Source organism: Strix aluco, chromosome 2, assembly GCF_031877795.1.
Source record: "Strix aluco isolate bStrAlu1 chromosome 2, bStrAlu1.hap1, whole genome shotgun sequence".
Lineage (NCBI taxonomy): Eukaryota > Metazoa > Chordata > Aves > Strigiformes > Strigidae > Strix > Strix aluco.
In genome coordinates this window covers 72,482,008-72,501,770 of record NC_133932.1, presented here as the reverse complement: position 1 = coordinate 72,501,770, position 19,763 = coordinate 72,482,008, and the positions used below count along the sequence as shown (strand labels likewise).

The 19,763-nt window shown below is 43.1% G+C and overlaps 1 protein-coding gene across 8 annotated transcripts in view; it reads left to right on the top strand.

Annotated features, from left to right (window-relative positions):
• The first annotated feature begins 1,030 nt into the window (after positions 1-1,030).
• NAXD (NAD(P)HX dehydratase) overlaps positions 1,031-19,763 on the top strand; it is a 55,498-nt gene continuing 36,765 nt past the window's right edge. The window contains exons 1-6 of one of the 8 annotated variants that reach the window (XM_074815298.1): positions 1,044-1,227; positions 2,766-3,343; positions 4,595-4,966; positions 8,324-8,474; positions 9,774-9,819; positions 11,499-11,587. In XM_074815298.1, the coding sequence (XP_074671399.1) occupies positions 2,785-3,343; positions 4,595-4,966; positions 8,324-8,474; positions 9,774-9,819; positions 11,499-11,587 (1,217 nt within the window). In that variant the 5' untranslated portion in view covers positions 1,044-1,227; positions 2,766-2,784. The other 7 variants (XM_074815297.1, XM_074815299.1, XM_074815300.1 and 4 more) reach the window with 7 other exon arrangements.

The window sequence follows — 19,763 nt, the reverse complement described above, 5'->3', positions numbered from 1 at the left end:
AGTTCCTGCTCCAGTACCTGGGTTACTATTTAATCTGGTTTACTAAAAGCTCAGGTTGTCTGTCTTGCAGTTTGCAGGCAGCATGGCTGTCTTAAGTGATGCTTCCACAGCTGAAGGGCACAAATCTCTCCTGCTTGGGTTTGGTCCAGGTAGAACCAGCAGGTCTGACCACAGCTTATGTATAACACAAAACAGTGAAGGAAAATGTTGCCCATCTTCACCCCTTCACATATTAATTGATGGAAACATTGACTTTTACTGCTGTAGTTAGGCTAGAAGTTTGTATGAGTTAATGACAATACCCTGGCTTGAAATACCCAGGACTCTAAGAGCAGAAATTACAGCTGTTTTGAGCTTTAATGTTTCAGATTTCTCATGCATATAATCACGTCCGTTTTTCCTGGGCAACACCATCTTTTGATTCCTTGTCTAGATTAAGTAGGTGCCGTAGGAACAGAGGTGAACATCAGCTGCTACTTCCACTGGCTCTGGTGTGTTTTAAGAGTAAAAGAAAATATTACAAGAATACTGCTCTAAAATGATGTATATCTGAGCTAGAAATAGCAGCTCAAGAAACGAATGATTCTGTGAATCGCACTCATAAATCAGGGGTTTGCTCAGAAACGCCTGGCAAGGTGAGGGACGTGAAGAGCTTTTAAATGCCGGGCGCAATAGATGGTAATTCTTAGCAGTTTTTAATTGCTGCCAATTAGAAGGGCTGGGAAGGCAGCCCCAAAGCGCCGCGACGGCCGGGCCGGGCCGGGCTCTCCCTCTCCTCTCCTCTCCCGTTCCCTCCCGGGCCACACAACCGCCCGGCCCGCACCTCGTCCCGCCACCCGAGGACCAGCGGCGTAGGCGGCCGGAGGGCGGCAGGCGGCCGCAGGGCGGGCGCCAGGCCCAACGCCGCCACAGCAGGCCGCAGCGGCCGGGCCCCGCTCTGCGGGCTGCCGGCAGCCGCGGCCGTTCCCTCAGCGCGGCCCGCCCGCGCTAGGCCCCGCGCCACCATTGGCTGCCGTCGGGCGCGGGGGGGGAAGCCGCGGCGCGCCGCGGGGAGGCGCGGAGCGGTGCCGGGCGGGCGGGCGCGCCCGCGTAGGCCTGCCCTGCCCTGCCCGGTCCTGCCCCGCCGTGCCCGGCCCGGCCCGGCGCCGGAAGCCGCGCCGATGAGTTGTGTGCGCCGCTTGCCTGCGCGCTTGGCGGGGGCCGTCGGGAGCCCCGCGCTGTGGCTAGGTAAGAGGAGAGCGCGGAGCGGCGCCCCGCCGGGCCCGGCCGCAGCCCCTGCCTTCTCCTCCGGGAGGATGTGGGGACGGGGCGCTGTCACCGCCGGCGCCCTGGCTGCGCTGGCCTTGGCCGCGGCCCTCTGGCTGCGGTGTGATGAAGGTATAAACGTCTCTCCGCACCGGGGCTCTGGCGGGGAGGGGGTGGGGCCTGCCCCTGAGGGGCGGCGGGGGCGGGCCGGGCCGGGCGGGTGGGCGCCGAGGGGGCTGCGGAGGCCCGCGGGCGGGCGGGGACCTGGGCCGAGGCGTGATGGAGGCGGCGGCGGCGTCTCCGTGACGGGGAGGTGGGCTCGGTGCCGCCGCCGCCGCCCCTTAGCTTCTGCCGGGGAATGGTTTCGGAGCAAAACCAAAGCGAAAGGGCAGGGGCCGGAGCGGCGGTGGGCGGCAGTGGAACCCGGGGGCGGCCCGGGCAGAGTGAAAGCCGCCCCGCCTGCCGCGGGGGGGTCGGCCGGGCCGCTCACCTGCCTTGCGAAGGGATGGCGGGGGGAGCGCACCCAAACCCCACCAGCAGCCCCTTCGCAGGCGTCCGCCGGGGGCAGGAGCTGCCTGATGCAGCGGGGGCTCCCGGTAGGCGCCGTCCCTGCCAGCCGGCAGCGTGGGCTTTTCCCAGGCACCGCTCGCGTGTGGGCCAGTGGGTGCCGGGGGGGGGGCGCCTGGCCGCCTGCTCCGGGGCTGGGGGACACCCGGACCCCGCGAAAGGGGACAGGCATGTGGCTGCCCGTGCTGGCGCGGCCCGGCGGTGCGCTGGGGTGAGGTGGGGCGCCGAGCCGAGCCGCGGGTTCTCGGCCGCTGTGCGCCGAGCTGCAGCGCCCGGTCTTGTCTGTGTGTGTGCAGGGATCGCGCTCCACTGCGGCGGGGAGGGAGGAGGGAGGGAGGGAGGGAGGAGGAGGAGGAACGGAGGGAGGCGCGCTGTGATGAGCAGGGCCTCCAAGTCCAGCCAGCGCCGTCGTCCTGCCGCTCCCGGAGGAGCCCGGGGCGGGGGAGCGGCCGCGCACGGATGGCTGCGTGAGCGGGGCGGCGGCGCGTCCTGCCCCGGGGGAGGGGGCCGCGGCTACGTGTTTATTTTTTATTTATGATCATTGTTTTCGGAGGGGGGCGAGCCGGGGGAGGGAAGGGGGGAAGGTGGATTGGTTGAGGTGTTTTTTTTTTTTTTACCACCCGCCCCCCCCCCCCCCCCCCTTCCTCTTTTTGCAGGTGCCCGCAGCGCAAAGCGGCGCCTAGGAAAGTTTTGTTTGCGTGAGTGCGGGCTGCGAGCGGCGGCGGCCCGGGCTGGGATGCGGGGCCCGGGGCCCGGCTGCCCGCCGCTTCCCGCCGCACCGCGGCTGCCGCGGCCGGGGCTGGCGTAGGCGCCCCCTGGGAGAGCCGAGTGCGGGTACTGAACCCCCCTCCCTCCTCCCCGTCGCCCTCCTCCGCCCCCCTCCGTCCCTCCCTCGCTCCCTCCCTCCCTCGCTCCCTCCCTCCCTCCCTCTCCCCGGTGCGCGGCCATTGCAGTGACCCCGGCCGGCCAAGGATGATCACGAACACGCGGGGCTTCCTGTGGTCGGACCTGGAGACGCGGGCGCTGCTGGAGATCTGGGGCGAGGCGGACGTGCAGTCGGCGCTGGACGGCAACTTTCGGAACAGCCATGTGTACCGGGACGTGGCCTGCCGCCTGGCCGAGCTGGGCTTCGAGCGCACCCCCGAGCAGTGCCGCATCCGCATCAAGGGCCTCAAGCGCCAGTACTACCAGGCCCGGGACGGGCTGAAGAAGAACGGGCACGCCCGCAAGATATGCAAGTACTACGACGAGATGGACCGGATCCTCAGCTGCCGGGGGGGGCCCGACGGTGCCCCCGAGCCGCTGGCCCCGCCGCCCGACGGCGCCCAGCCGGCGGGGCCCCTGGCCGGGCCGCCCACGCCGGGCACCCCGCACAACAGCCGCGAGGTGGACGCCGAGCTGGACGAGGACGCCGAGCTGGAGTCCCCCCGCGACAACTTCACCGAGGACTCCGGGGAGTGCTCCTCCTACACCGACCACCCCATCAAGGTGGAGTGCCCCCCCTTCGCCATCCCCGTGCCGCCGGGCGACGGTGAGTAGCCGGCGGGCTCCCGGCGCCGGGTGTCCTCCCCTCACCCCGCGGGGGCGCGGCCCCCCCCGGGCTCTCGCAGCCCTGCTGCCGGCACCTCTCTCCAGCTAGCCTGCTTCTAGTGGCTTCTGCCTTAGCCTGTTCCCTCCCGCCCCGTCCTCTGCGCTCCGAAATCCGCCCATGACCCCCCCGCCGCCCCCCCCTGCACCTTGCTCATCCCCGAGGCCACCCCCCCGCGAACGCCGCCTGGAAGGGGAGCGGGAAATGTTGCAAACTGGGTAGGGGGAGATGCTGGGGGACGGAGAGCATAGTGAGTTTTTATCGGTGTCTGTCGATTGGAAACCAGTGGAAAACTAGCACAGAGATTATCAAGACAAAGTGTCAGGTAGCGCAGTACGAGAAAACAGGCATCCTTCTCGCTGGAGGATTTTCCCGTTCCCTGCAGACTATGTGCGGTTTTGCTAATCAGTATTAAAACGATGATGACGATAATACCTGAAAAATCTGCTTATTGTTGCAGATGGGCCAGAAAGCTAAGGGAGAGCTTTTACGTAATTAATTGCTTGAGTTGTTTCAGAAACACCGCTTCTAACTTTAGCGGGCTTGCGGACAGAAACAACCCTTAGATAAAGCCTGTCCTTTTCTTCCTCCTTCTTTGCCCTCAGCTCCGTATTTGTGTTGTGGAGGGGAGGGGGGGCAGTGTTATTTGTTTGTTTTAAATCTAGATTAGTGCCGTGGTTTTAATACAAACATGAACCTGTCTTCAGAAGTTGACATCACTGAGGAATCAGCCAATTGGTTGACGTTTAACCAACCTTCTTTTTACACATAAACCCCATCAAAGAGTTGTTTACATTAATGTTCTTTTGAAATGCAAATCCAGAATGCCAACAGACTGAAACTCAATTTAGATTAATGTAATTACCTGCAATACACAAATGAGGCTATACTATTTAATAGCCTCCACTTAAACCTTTTTAGAAGATCAAAAAGACTCCTATTGTTAAAGTTTAGTACTACAACAATTAAAAGATGCTTCTGCGTGATTTTCGTCTTGCCTTTATAACTCTGTAGAAGCTTGTGGTTTTGCTTTGGTACTCTGAAATAATATCTGAAATAATTACAAGTCACATCGAGAAAGTATAACAACTTTGTGACGTGTTAGGTGCACATCTCATAGAGAGATTCTTTGCTGCTTTCTTCTTAGGAAATTCTTTTTCTTTAGAAAAATAATTGTCTGTCTTCTTGTTTTAGGCTTTAAAGAAATCAATGCTCCAACTATTACCCCACCTCTCAATCAGCCCAAAAGATCAAAAAAGCGGCATGCAAATTTAACATTGGATAAAATGATGGAAAAATTCCTGCAGCAGAGCGTGGATACAGAAGAGAAATTTTACAGATACGAAGAGCAAAGGCTCAAAATTGAGGACAAGCGTCGGGAAGCTGAACATGCTCGAGAGCTTCAGATGTTACAGATGTTGGGACAGATGTTGGCAGGAATTTCTTCCACGGTATCACAAAGGTCACAATCTATACCAGCGAGTCCACCTCAGAGAGCGAACCATCGTTCGTATGGGGATAACTTTAATTATAATGCTATGACAGCAGCACTTTCTCCACCGATAGGTACTTCCTTCTATAGCATAAATAAAAGCTAGTTTTTTTTAAACTTCTGTGTGAAAGCACTGGGAGTAAGTAGCTTTTGAAAATAAAAGCTAATTGGAATTATTTAATATTGTGGTGAAGGTGTCTGTCTGATGTAAAATGAAATTAAAACATCATTCGTACCATTGTACTGATTATTTAATATAGATACGTTAGTTACGACAAATTTTAATGAGCAACATCACACCTTTCGAACCCTGTAAATATTGGGGACTTCTTTCCACATTCATGTCTCTGTAAAATGAAGTTAGGAGAAGTTTTATATATAAAAGGCAAGTAGCACATTTGCTGAAAGCTATCTGGAAACATTAGGTACCTTGTAGCGGAAATTCTGCTGCTGTTAACGTTAACAGGCCTAACTCAGTACATGAAGTTAAGGCTGTGCATATGTTTTTTCAGGGTTGGGAAAAGAGTGGAGTTTTGCCTACACTGAAGTAAGTCAAATGTTAAAATCCAGCTTCTTTAAAATAAATTTCTTTAAATCAAAATTCTGAATCTTATCTTTTAATTGAACATCGTATTATTGTAGTGGGTGTCATAGAAGGTGAAAATATTGGCATATATTTTTCTTCTACACCAGTTGATTTATAAACTCTTTGGGCATCTGAATTTATTTTAAAGAAAAAGGCAAAGCAATAGAATTGGTATTTATGCACAGACTTTTCCTTCTGTACCGTATGTGTGGGCCAGAAGCTGATAATCGGATTTTAGCATTCATTAACAGACTTCTCGGGATCTGTGGCTCCGTGTCATTTATCTTTATCATAGTCTCCTTGTACATGGAGGTAGACTGCATGAGCAGGAGGAAAACAGGGATACTCTGTCAGTGCTGAAACCAGAGTCAGCTTGGGGCTCGGTGGTTATAGCCTGCTGCGTGGAAATGAAACAAGTTTCGCTCTGTTTTAATTCCGATTTTCACACTGCTCGGAAGAAAGAAGTGTGGTTGGAAGAGGAAAAAAAACCACCCAGCCTCAGTGTTGAATAATAATCCGGCGTGCCAGATCCTAAAGGGCATTCTGTGATTCCTGAGAGGATCTTGGAGCCTTTTCAGCTCTATGTTACATACTGCGTTTCCCTGTGAAATGCATGGGGGACTGCATGGTTAGGCCTGTTGAGGATTTAGGCTGGCTGACTTGGTTGTGTTTCTTCTTGACTGGATAGTTGGTCTGTAGCATTCCTTGATGGCAGCAGACTTTCGTAGATGAATTACGTACGGATTCTGTGTTTCAAATGTTGTTTTCACTTTTAAATTAAAAGGAAACCTGAAGTGCTTTAGAAAATCCCTTACAAAATCATTTGAGGTTCTAGACTGGGGTGATGGTACTTACAAGGCATCCTTACCATTACACCTGAAAAGTGTTTTGCTGGAAGAGTTTCATTGTCTGTAAAGACCTGAAACTAAAGTTCAGTTTTTCTTGCTGGATTTCATCATGCAGGTGTAAAATTGTGTTCCACTGTGCAAAAATGCATTCTATATATTCTCTGTAGCAAGAGCAATTTGGGATTCTGATCTTCTAATTGGTGAAGGTGTAACAAAGCATTTATAATAAAATCTGAAAATAATGCTTCAGGCATCACATCTTTTAAGGAATTAAGATTTCAGTTGTTTATAGCTAAATATGCGTTAGTGTTTGTATAGATAAGTGGAGCTCTGTTAAGAACTGCTTTTTGTGTAATTCTCTGTTTTCTCCCTATATATTATGCAATCACTTTATATATAACCAAAAAACAGCAACAAAGAAACAGAGGACCTTCTTAACAACATGGCATTTTAAGGGTTACAAGCTATATGATAAGTCTATTTCTTGTGTGGTTGAAAAGCACTGAGTGTATGAAGTGTGATTTAAAGAAAATAATCTGCTGTATTTCCAGAGGAGATGAGCGTTTTGTTCTCCTCTGGGTCACTGCAATGCTATTTTGGCCATAATCCAAAACAGGGCTTTTTTTTCTTTTCTTTTTTTCCTTTTTTTTTTTTTTTTTTAATCGCAGTAGGAATGGGATTCCTGTAGTATAGAAGGATTTTAAAAGCAAAAGATCAGCCAGGAGTATTTATCATTATTGAACACTAAAGCATTTTATTACTGAAGATTAGCACGTCTGGTTTAGGTTTAGATTCTGTGAAAGACGGAGAAAAAGATGCTTTCTGCTGATAGTGCACAGATGTGTTTTCTTGTTTACTACATTTTTTCCACATTATTATGTCCAAAATTTCTGGAACAGTTTTTCCTCCCCCCCCCCCCCCCGATTTCAGAGTTGGGGGGTGGGATTACTGAGTTTTATACAGCTGAAAATGAGTATCATGGGAGTTATTTCTTATATAATTATGTATTACTATATAGCAGTTCCTTGAGAGCTTTTTAGAAGATCTGTAAAAAAGAAAATAAGCATAGCTGTGGTCTAGGAAACTAATACTAATGTTCAAATAAACAGCTCTTCTGAACAGTTAATGAGGAGCTTTGTTGAAATATAAGAACTTATTCTTTTAGTGTATTTACTGTGATTTATAGTTAACACATTGTTGATAGAAGTGTCCCATGTTAGGTAAACAATTCTCTGTAGTTGTAATTACTGAAATACTTTTTTCTTCTAAATTTCTGTAGTCTTTTGAAACAGTAATTTGAATATATAGCCTTTTGAGTGTGCGGTTTTAGTATGTAGCTTGACATGTAGCTTTGCATCAGAGATCTGCAGTTGTATTATAGCTTAAAATTATCTTTGTGTGATATTTATAGTATTTGCATCTAGTGCATTGGATTATAGTTTTGCAGAATGGCTTTCCTTTTACTTTGTAACTACCTGCCAAATTAAAAAAGCAGTGAGATAGGCCCTGATCTGCTAAGAGGTGGAAATCTTTCAGGGGAGGTGAAAAATAAGGTAGGGTGTACGTTCAAAATGTGGGTTTAGTTGCTCTGTGCTTGCTCTGTGTCTGGATGTGTTTAGTCCTTACTTAGTGTACCTATTTCAGTTGAGCTTAATTATGGAAGTGATTTCAGGCTGAACTAAGAAGATATTTCTAGTTACAAAATGTTCATATAACTATTCTAGGCTGTTGCTTCTTTCTGTACCTGAGCCCTAAATTAGGATTGTGAGCAGTCAGTGGGAATATTCTCTGCATCAGACCCTAAATTCATTTTTAAAATGATCACCTTCCCTAGTTAGTCACTGTTTTAAAGGCCTTTAAGTGATGAAGCATATGGTTTTTAGAAGTATGTCACTTTGTATACCTTTGAGTGATTTTATTAGTGTTTATGAGTGCTTGAAAGAAATACTGATGATGGTTTAAGAAACATACTTTAACATTTATTTTCTTCTTTTCAGTTATAGAGAGATCTTTCTCACTGCACAGAACACACTCTCTAAAGGATATGGAGAATATTTTTCAACTGGTGCGCAATGTTATCCCTCCTCTAACAGGGAAAAGGCATAAAGGTCAAGATGGACGTATAGGCATTGTTGGAGGATGTCAAGAGTAAGTTAAACATAAATTTGATTTTTGTTACTGAGAGGGATTGAGGATGTCATAAGTACTTGTAGAAGCCATTCAAACTCACATTTAAAACATGAGTATTTTCCAGAGAGCTTTATTAGTGCATCATCATGACCGTGCATACTTGTTTCCCTGCAGTTGTGTTGCAAAATGTTTGTAGTGAATGTGGCTGAAATGTAGAACACTGTATCTGTGTCTACCTTGTTGATCTTTTCGGACCACCGAATTCTCTCTGCTTTCAGCATTAGTCTTTTCCCATTGCATGATGAAGTTACAGAATAAGTAGGATAGAGTAAGACAGTGGCACATATGATTTTTTTTTTTTTTTTTTTTTTTACATTTTGGTATCTTGGGAACTGGGTCTCTTAAATCAGGATTAGAATATTCTCTTATTGTGTGCTTTTGATTTTGATCAATTGTGGTGTTTACTAGATTCTGTCAATACCTTGTTTTATGTTCTGGAGTAATAGAAATAGCATATTTCAGGGAAAAAAGAGATATGGCATGAATCAGTTAAATGGTGTACTGACCTAGAAATAAAACAGGCTCTATTCTTTTCTTGGCCACGTTCAGTAATCTGCACAGTACTTTGAATGAGCCACTACACCTTCCTGTTTTTCATTTTCCCCTTTTGAAATAGAGATGGCATCTTTTTCCTGTAAAAGAGGTCTGCTGTTGGACACCTGCCATTAATAAACATTCTATAAAGAGCAGAAAGGTGCTGTCTTCTAGCTGGGTTGATTAGCCAGGAGTTAGTTTTCCTGTTGGTCTAATGGACTTAGGTACCTACCTCTTGGCAGAAGTAGGCACCTCTGGAGGGTGATTCTGTCTGTATCTTTCTCTTCAGTCTTCATAAAGAGAATTTAGGGCAGTTGGAATCACAGTTTAGGCACTTTAGGTTACACATCTAAAACTCGAAGGGATTGGTCCAGGTCACAGATCCCAGATTTGGCTTGCAAATAGTATTTGACTCTTGTTTTGTTTTGTTTGTCTCTAAACTTTTAAATTGGTTGTCCAGGAAGAGTTTGCTTTTTTATGGCATGATCTTTATAAATATTTCTACGAAAGGGTCAGGTGGCTAAGGTGAAATCCTGCACCTTTGAAATCAGAGCAAGGTTTGAGACTGGCTTCAGTATAGCAAGATTTTATCTGTCTTTTAGAGCAAACAAGAAAGCTTTTTTTAAAATTTGCTCTTGAATTTGGGACTTTGTTATGGCAGGCTGATTTCTAGATTATCTAATCTCATGACTGTTTCCTAACCTAAATTGTATTTCATTCTAGATACACTGGAGCACCGTATTTTGCTGCAATTACAGCTCTCAAAGTGGTACGTGTTCTTCTATATCAATCCAAAATTAACTTTTCATCATTCATATTGGCTAAGTGCCATTTTTTAAAAGCATTCATTCTGTGCTGCACATGAAATTCGAGTTCTAAAAGGTATTCTATTTAACAATGAAAATCCTTAGTCCTGGATTTGTAGAAATACTTTGTAAATATGTGTCATTTAATACATTTTCTGTAAACATTTTCTGTATATAAGGTAGAGCTAGGCATGAAAAAATTGAAGATTTCAGAGGGAGAACTGTTTTATCAGAGTCTTGGATAGGAAATTTCAAAACTTGATGAAATATTTTCTCCAAAAGCAAACAATAAAATAAGATTAATGTTTACAGTTATGTTTTCAGTGCTGCAGTCAGTTCTTCAGAAATATTTTCTAGACCTGATAAGTGTGTTGAGATAAACAATTTTAGGCTCGTAAAATTCTTACGTGCTGTTAAGTCTAAAGATTGTTGGTTGAATTTAATGTAGTTTTTAATAGCACATTTTATTTATGTTATAATCTTTAGCAGAAGTATTTTCTAAGCTTTTTTTTCCTAGAAGTGTGAACTTCCTTATTTTAGTGACATATTAACTGGCTAAAAATACATTTACTGCGGACTACATAAATACAGCGGTGATTATTCAAATGTAAACAAATCATGCTTACATAATACATATAATTTTGAGCGCTCTATATATGGTGTGCCAGTACTTTCAGTTCATTGTGTATGTTTTTCTTTCTGAAGATTTATTTCAATAAGTAGGTAACCATTCCAGGTATTTCCTCCCACCTCCCCCAATGCAGGATTTAAAACTGAAATGATATTATTTAATGTTCTTACATAAGATACTAAGGCCTCTCAGCTTTCTGTTCACTATGTGCAAACAAAACAGTATACTAAGAGGTGCCCTATTGAAGTCACTCGGTCTCATATCATTACAGCTGCACATTGCATCTGCACATAGTCGTAGGATCAAATCTCTGCATTGCTTAGTAGCTTGAGATGTTCAATGTATAGTAGTAAAGCAGAGAAGACGCTTTGGGAAATTTCGATACGCAAGACACATACAAGATCAGGCTTTCTGGTCACTGCTTACATAATTTTTATGTGTATGTCTGATTTTTTATTTTTTTTGAGTTGATAACAGAAGCTTGAGGCTAAACTTCTCAGCTTTAATGTTTAACGTAAGGGGTATTGCTGAAGTTGTGCCAGGTTTTATCTGGTATGGATTTGGCCCATTGAGTAAAAATGGCAGGACTGGAAATGTTCTCAGAGATTGCCATAGCTATATTTTGCAAGTATATTACAGTATTATTTTTCCTCTCAAATGTAGCTTGTGTCTTGTTCAGCTGTGCTGTTTTGCCTTTCTTCTTCTTGTATGTGTGACATTTTAGTCTTTGCTCATCTGCAAATAAGAAACATTTCTCAAGGGAGTAAAGGTTCCAAGATCTGTGTTTTCAGTCAACCCATTGGTGAGAAACAGAAAAAAATTATATTGGAAATTAGATACAAAAAAATTTCTCCAAAACACTGCATGGTAGTCTAAGACAAAATAGAAAAAATAATAAAGTTTGCATTAACTACTGAGAAGTAAGAATTCAGGTGAATTATTCACTGAGTAAACTTTGGAATGATAAAGTTGTTACTATTTGGTAATTCTGTTGCAAATTTTCTTTTTTAGGGTGCAGATTTATCCCATGTGTTTTGTACCAAAGATGCAGCAACAGTAATCAAATCATATAGTCCAGAGCTGATTGTTCATCCAGTTCTGTAAGTGACTTATCTTTTGTTTAAATGAGCAAGTCAGGATTATAGTTTGAACATTTCACTCTGACAGTTGATTAGTTTGCATTATTTCTTTTTCTGAGTTACAGGATGGGTGAGCTGGAGATTACAAAAACTCCTGGGTTTGTCCTTTATTTACAAACAGTTAGATATTTAATATAGAACATTCAATTGTGAATTTTTTTCATTACTATGAAAGTACAATTTTTTAAAAAGCAAAGATCTTGCTTTCTGCTACTTGCTGACATGTGTTCTGTGATTGTAATGCGTTTAACTGTGAACAGTAGCAAAATCCAGAACTAAGAATCACTACAAGTCAGCATTTTAGAATTTGCATTTGAAAGGCAAATAGAGTATGTTCTCTTGCTTCTTCAGTCCTAATAGTATTCAACAGTAGTGTATCTTTTTTTCCTCTAACTACTGTGTATATAGTCATTTACGCAAAATGACGGGGCAAGAGAGATGTTGATTCTCACTTATTTTCATAAGTATGTTGCATTAAATACACATCTACTCCTGGGAATAAATGGATGTTCTAAAATGATCTAAAATACAGGGTTTATTAACAGGAAGATGGAAAGTTTAATAAGCAACTGCCCTAATTGGGAAAATCAGTTGTGTGCTTCCCTGAATTTGTGTTCTGCAATATGTTACTGATTGGTGAACTTTTACAGGATAAACTGCTTCAATTAGGTGTTATGATGGTTTACAATGAGCACTGCAAATGAGAATTGAGATGTGTGCCTTAGGTATATGTCCCTGAGCCTGGCTTGCACCAGTGCGTGTCAAAGTCTGTTGGTGTACATAGCAAAGCTGTGGTTAAGCTAGAAAAAGTATAATTTAAAATAGTGTTTGTCAGATATTGCTGTAAGGAAGGAGTTACAACAGTAGAAATATTTCGGTGTCTGAGAAGTAGAATACGATCTCCCTTATGGGGACGCCTGTGGTTGGAAGCCGTAAGTTTATTACATTCTAAATGTGGGTTTCGTTCCTGTCGGTGTAGAGAGAGTTGCTTAGAAAGAAGTCAGATATCGAGGGTTGTGTTTTGTTGGGGATTTTTTTTTTTTTTCCAAAGATAGAAGAAAGCCATGACTTTGGATTTTAGACAGGGGAGAAATGATGTTTGGAAGCAAGGGAAAGATACAGGTGTAGGGTTTTTACCAGTCCAACTGCATTAGCCTCCAAAATCCAAAAGGCACATCTTTAGTTGATGTTCTGCCTGATATCATATGATAAGAAATGAGATGGAGAATCTTAATGATTGTATCAGCTTGTAACATAGGTTTTTATGATGTATCACACTCAGGATACAGCATATGGTTGTCTTGTATGGGAAGGAGTTGACCTTGCCTTGGGAGAAGCATTTTTTGTACACACAGGGTTCTTGATGTCTGTGGTAATGGAAAAGGTTAATAGGAGAAACAGAAGCAGCAGAAAAAGGGAGGTGACAATGTGTAAACAGTAACATTTCTGTTCAAGGAGGACCAGATTGTGCCTACTAAATAAGGATGGGTTTTTTTATACACAGAATTTCGCTGTCTTCTGTGGAATTCAGATCTCAGTGAAAACTCTGATTTTTCTATTTGCAAAGAAAACTTGATTTTAAACTTCAGCTCTGTTTATAAATTCCTCCAGATGTACAAAGTACAGTGAATCTAGAAATTTTCATATCCATATAGCTTTAAGTCTGAAACTCAATGTTTAATACTTTTATTACAACTGATTAATTTCACCCAGACAGCTGGCTAATTGCATGAAGCAATGGATCAGTAAATATTGTTTATATGGCATTCAAAATGAAAAAATGCAAATATCAGAATGTTCATATTTTGTTTGTTAAATTTTGTCATATTTTTATCTCTTCTGCTTCATTTGAGGAAAAGCGAAAACAGTCTTTTCTGGTTAGTTGACTGATTCTGTCGAGCCCAGCTTTTATTCGAATTTACACAAACAGCCTATTTTTCTCATAAGGTCCTTTGTCTTCAGTGTCACACTTTTCATATGATCTTTTATATGTTGTGGAGCTGTTTGAGTTCTGCAGGCACGGCTGGCCGCTCTTGATTCAGAGCCTGATCTCTTAAACAGTCTTTGTACTTTCTCCCGGGCCACACTTCACGCATGGAAGAACCTCTGGGTAAAACCCACCAAGCAGCTACGTCATTGTTTTCTTTTGTGTCTCTCCTTAAAACTTTGCTTTGTTATGATTTCTCCATGACCCTTTAGAGTAACTAGGTAGCTGTTGTACCACTCTCTTATTATGCTAATCATAATTATGGCCCCGTGTACTCCTCAATTCACTGTTTGAACAGCTTGGCATTTTGCCAGGGTTCAGCTGCCATTTTGTACTGCCAGGAGTCTGACATTTTATCATCTCTGTGACTTGGCTGCCGCTACCTTTCCCTACTGCCTTCACCTCACAGGGGATCACCTCAGGGGAAGAACATGCTCTTTTTTTTGCTGCTGCCCCCAAATACAAGGGCTCTTCTGGCTCGTTAGAGTTGCTGTTGTGGATCTTCGATGGCATGGCTAGTGAAGGTATGTGAGAGCTAGAAGTTGCACTCTTGTGTTTCAGGTCCTTGGCAAATGTCTATCACTTCAAGGATGCAAGGAATGTTACGTGAGAAAGACTGAGTAGGATTGCAGAAGGAGGGTTATGAAAACAGGCATCCATCTTGCAGCATTGCCAGGGCAATTCCATGTGGCCCCAGCTGCAGACCATGCTGGGATTCTTTTTGGTGTAATGTCCCATGCTGGGGGCACCCATAATGCAACTTTCTCTGTGGTTTTTCTTTCGTTCAGTTTGTTTTGTTTCGTTTGGTTTTTGACTTCATTCCCTGTTCATGTGAGTGAAGGTAAGAGAGCTGGGACTGCACATGGCAGCCTGGGATCTGGAAGGACAAAGCTTCTACACCTAGCTCTGCATCCTCACCACCTGAGCTGAATAATGATAGTTGGGTGTCTAGGGGCCATGAATAGTCAGTATCATCAGTAGTGCCTTTTACTTTTTATTCAGGGATTGTCAGATGTCTTATGGCCCCTTCCACGACAACTTGATATTACTGAAAGTATTAACTAAAAACTGACCAGCTAACCAGTTTAGTATTTTTGCAGACTGACTTTTTGCTTTCATGTGAAATAAAAAGTATGTATTACAGAAGTCGGGGTCTTTTGAATAATGGAATATACTGAGCCTTGGTCACAGCTGCCTTGCTCTTGTCACCACTACCCCTGGTTTGTGCTACATTTTTCTATTTTCTCAGCTGACATGGTCCCACTGTAAATTGTACACAAATACAGACAAGATAAAACTTAACTTTTGCATTTTTTTGAGTTTTATTGTAGGCATTTTCTGTATGGATTTCTGCTGTACATATTTCCTTACAGTAGTGTTGGGAACTTCTAGAGAACAGTTTTCAGGGGCTTTTTTATATTCCACATGTTAATTTCCTGGATCAGGCCAGGTTGAATAGACTTCTTGGATACTTGCATTGGGTTAACTTATCCTGTCTTGATAGGCAAGTGATCACAGAGTTAAATGAGCAATGTGAACCCAGCTGGTTATACTTGAAAAGAAGCGAGAATAAATCTATTGTGTTAGATTCCCCTCTTGCAAGGACTTTTTCATAATCTTACAGAGTTTTTCTTTCTCTGTAGGCCAGGAAGGATTGAGATACTACTGAGTAGCTCACTTGTAACCTGGTTGTCAGATAATTTCTAAAGTCAACAGTCAATATGTTCCTTGATCTCCAGAGTTTTATCAGAGGAGTAGAATGAGATGTCAGGTTATTAATTTCTTGTGGTTCTGAGAAAGTCACATAATTTTTCCCTTATCTCCAAAAAAAGTCGCCCTTGAATGAGGTATGGATTTAGAACTAATACCTTCCTCCCAGCTGGTTGTATCTACAGGTCTGTATGGACTAGGAAAGATTGCCAGAATTACTGAAAGTGTTACAGTTAATTGCACGGTTCGAGTTTTGGTTTGGATTTTGAAAACGATTGTTCTTTTCAGTTTGAAATAAAAATAATTGGGGAGAACACTCTCATGAGACTGGCCTGTGTGTTGAGGCCAGTTACCATTAATGAAGAAGCTTAGCTTACATCAGGGTTGCTGGAACATCCTTTACCTAGTTTTGTTGGATTTTGTCTATGTTTTGATGATTTGAAAAGTCACAGAACTGAATCATGGATAGTGAGCTCCTGATAAGTTATTTGAGCACTTTTAACCAGTGCCAAGTCTTCTAAAGAAAGCCGAGGAAAAATCTTTAAGAATTTTGGCCCTTTCTAGTTCATTATGTGGAGAGGAGATTCAAAAACATTGTTCCTCTGTGGGAGGAAGCTCATGCCTTTTAGTTGTGTTAGCTAAGGATAGCTATTAAACACTTCTGTGCAATGTAGGACTAACCTCTCTTGAATCAGCTGCTGGAAGAAGTGCAAGAATTCTTGTTGCCAGAGAAAGTCAAGGAGAAAGCACAGATTGCTCTGATTACCAAAAAGATGCCTCCCAAGTGAGTTGGCTACTGGATCCCTATTATACCTGCAGAGAAGATGCAGGCATAACCTTTGTGATCTTTCTCCCAAACCTCATTTTGACAACAATCTAGCCAGGAATCGCATGAGAAAGTTTTGGGGGTTTTTTTCCTAAGTACTTAGGGAGAGAGAAAGGTCAGTTTATGTGTGCTGACTTAGAGAATTATACTTCAGTTGTTTGTAATCCTGTCGTGCAGTGCCATTGACAAAACTTGTTCGTGGACCTGTTTCCTGTGTCCAGCTTTCTTGACAAAAAGCTGCTGTTTCTCTGCTGTATGCTGCAGAATGAATAAAAGACAGGAGGTATGTTCATCCCATACTATAGCTCTTTCCTCCCTGTTGCAGAGGTCCTTATCCCAGGTTTTCCCACCTCCTCAAAATGCGAGAAGTAGCCAAAGATTTTGTCATCCTTGCAGGCAGTGCTGCTGTTCTTGCTGCTTTCTGATACATCAGAAAGAGACGTATATGTATGTAAGAGCGTTTTACTCCAGTTACATCCTGGCCAAATTCATCCTTCTGAACACCTGCCATACTGCTGTGATTTAACACCAGAATCATATTTCATTGGTATTTAATCTTTCCTGAGTTTGAGTTGAAGGCAGGCATGCCTGGGATTTGCTTTTGCATTTTTTATTATTATTATTTGAAGGTTTTAGGGTCTCAATCTATTTTTTTCCAGCTGACAACAGCAAAGCAGATATTTAGACTGAGACTTGTTCTGTCTTCTCACGTGTCCACAGCTAATTTGAAGTACTCTGGCCTTCTGGGTATTGATTCAACTATCATCTGTGCCTTAAGAGTTGAATGCAAACTAGAGAGGGATACCAATGTGATAAAAGCTTGTCACCTCATTGGTTTTAACATTTTTAAAAAAAAGTGCATTAGTTTTTCTAGGGACATTTTAAGTGTTTCATTCTGAGAGAAGTACATTGTCATCTTAAATTCATTCTGGCACTTTTAAAGTCACAGGTTTTGGTTGATTGCAGTCCCTTTGGAAGAATATTTGACAGATTCTACTTAGCAAGTCAGTTCACAGGAAATACTAATAGGTCAAAATCACTTCCATGAACTCTGAAAATAAGAGGTCAAGACATTTGGTTATCATACTGGGGGGGGGGATTGTCATAATACACATTGGTAACGTGATTGCAATCAAAGCATACTACAGCTGCTTTAAATATTTGGGTATATCTAAATGCAGGTTGTAAAATGATTGTGTTGATACCTGTGGTTATCTTTACAAGGCTAGATAAGGTTGACCTTGAGTGCTGTTGTCATGTCTGTGTGAGAAATCTCAGAAAATAGAGTCAGGCAATAACTGTTTCTTTGAGGCTCTTTCTCACAGGTTGTGAGAGGCTCTGCTCTGCATAAGAGAGATGACCCCATTTGGGGTTCAGTATTAAAGAAGTTGTTGGCTCTGCCTATAGTGTGTTGACAACTCAATTCCTAATGAAACAGAAGAGCTGGTACCTAAATGAGAGTCAGGTGTCCAAGTGGCAGCTGTGGAAAACAGTTTGGGTCGTCATTATTATGATATAAGAAATATGATGTGGTAAATACAGCATTTTTTCTAAATGCATACCTCAATAGGTCATTCACACTGTTACTGCCTTGAAGGTAGAATATGGAGCAAGTAAAGACTGTGTTATCTGTATATTAAGAGCAGTCTCTTGCTATGAACTTGTGACACCAGTGCTTCTGGATGATGGGTTGCTGTTCTTGCTGCTGTGTTGTTAATATGCAGTTAAAACCTACCAGATTCGCTTACGGTGTCTAAATTAACTTACTTAATGGCTGAAAAAGAACACTTGATTTGAATAGTACTCAATCCCTCTCTTATTAGGGTCTTCATTTTTCTTTCATTTTCTTCCCTGTCATTTAATCAGATTGATGCAGGAAAATAGATATTGTCTACCCAGCATTTACAGATTAAACACTATTGAAAGATCTTTCAACAGCCTCGTAGGTGAAAATGACCATTTTGTCTTCTAAACTTTTTGGGGGACATTTTAATATACTAATCTTAATTTACTAAAGCTATCTCTTTTTGGTCTCTATTTTCATCCAGCCAACTTCATGCCACTGTGTTGTCACTGAGATTTGCTCTATCTGATTGAGGTGCTTGGTGAGAGACCCATGAGTTGATAATGGGATCAGTGAGATTTTCTAGAGTAAGTTGTTATTTCCAGTTCTGCTTATGGGCCCAAAAGGTGCTGCCTCAAGCCTTTGGGCTCCTGGAAATTTTGAGTTAATTTAAAAGAATGATGATTTAAACATTGACAAATATAGCTACTCTTGGAATATAGAATTAGTTTAATTTTATGCTCCAATATTTTTTTGCACAGGTTTTGCCTTTAATTCCTTTAACCTAACCTTTCCAAAATAATCTCTCTCCCTATCTTATTTACCCAGTTTCCAATAATGGCCTCACCCAAGGTCCACCACAATAGTTAATAATTAGCTTTCTGAGATAACTACTTAAATTCTAGAGCTACACATTATGTCCCATCTTTTGCTCTTTTGATGTACTGTATAACATGACAGGATCTAAATGTTGGCAGGTCTAACATTTGATTCACATTAACATAATTACCTGCAGTGCTTGGACAAACAAAACTGAAACTCTTTCATCCTCAGATCAGAGACTTTTTCCCATCTTTGAAGATAACACTCTAGGTTGGCTTTTGAAACTGCCCACTTAAAGTGGCTTTGCCTGAGTTTATGTAACAGACTTTTGCAACAGTATGTTTTAATGCATTTGGAGTTGCCCCAGTCCCACCAAGTGATCACAGGTAATGAGCAGAATTTGAAAAATACACCGTCCAGCAAGGAGCCATATAGTTGATCAAGTGATGGCAGCCTTGCTTGTGTCCCATGTCCTTCTCTAGCAGGAAGTCCCACTGATTGATGTTTTGTGATGTCCAAACCACATTTCTGATTACTAAGGTGGTTTCAGGTCTGCCTAAAACATGTGTGAAGAGCTGCAGTCCCGCTGCCTCCTGTCTGTGCTGTCATTCATGCTTATCTGCTATTTCTGTAGCTCCTGGTTACACCCATGCTGACTTCACATTTTCTTGTTTCCATGTAAAATTTGACAAGGCTGCACCTTATCGCTGTTGTTCCTTTTGCTCCTCTAGAAAGCAACAACAGTAACTGTCATTCATCCTGAATGAGGAAAGCTGCTGTGTTTAAAGCTTTCTGTAATAATTTAAAGCTATTGCCTTGGTGGCTTTTGATCATTTGGTGAAAGCCAGTCTTTGAATAAAATGCAATGTACTGCCAAGTTTTCATTTTTTTTTTTTTTTTTTTTTGGAGGGCTGGGGATGGGAGTTGCGTTTCAGGCCCTAGCTGTCAAGTGTTCTCCCACTCTGGGCAGTAACCAGCCTAGAGCAAACTTTCAAGCAGATGGCACCTCTCAAATACCTGTTACAAACTGCTCTGGAAGATGTTTAGAAACTGTGGATGATATTAGGGCAGTAGCCACTATCTTTTTTCAGGCTTTGTTTTTGGAAAGGTTGTTACATCAAGCTTTCACCACGATGAAGTTCCACAGAACTATGATTTATGTCAATTTTGATTGTGTGATAGTGAAATATAGGAGGAGTCCTGAAGAGCCAAAAGCTTGACTTAAAGT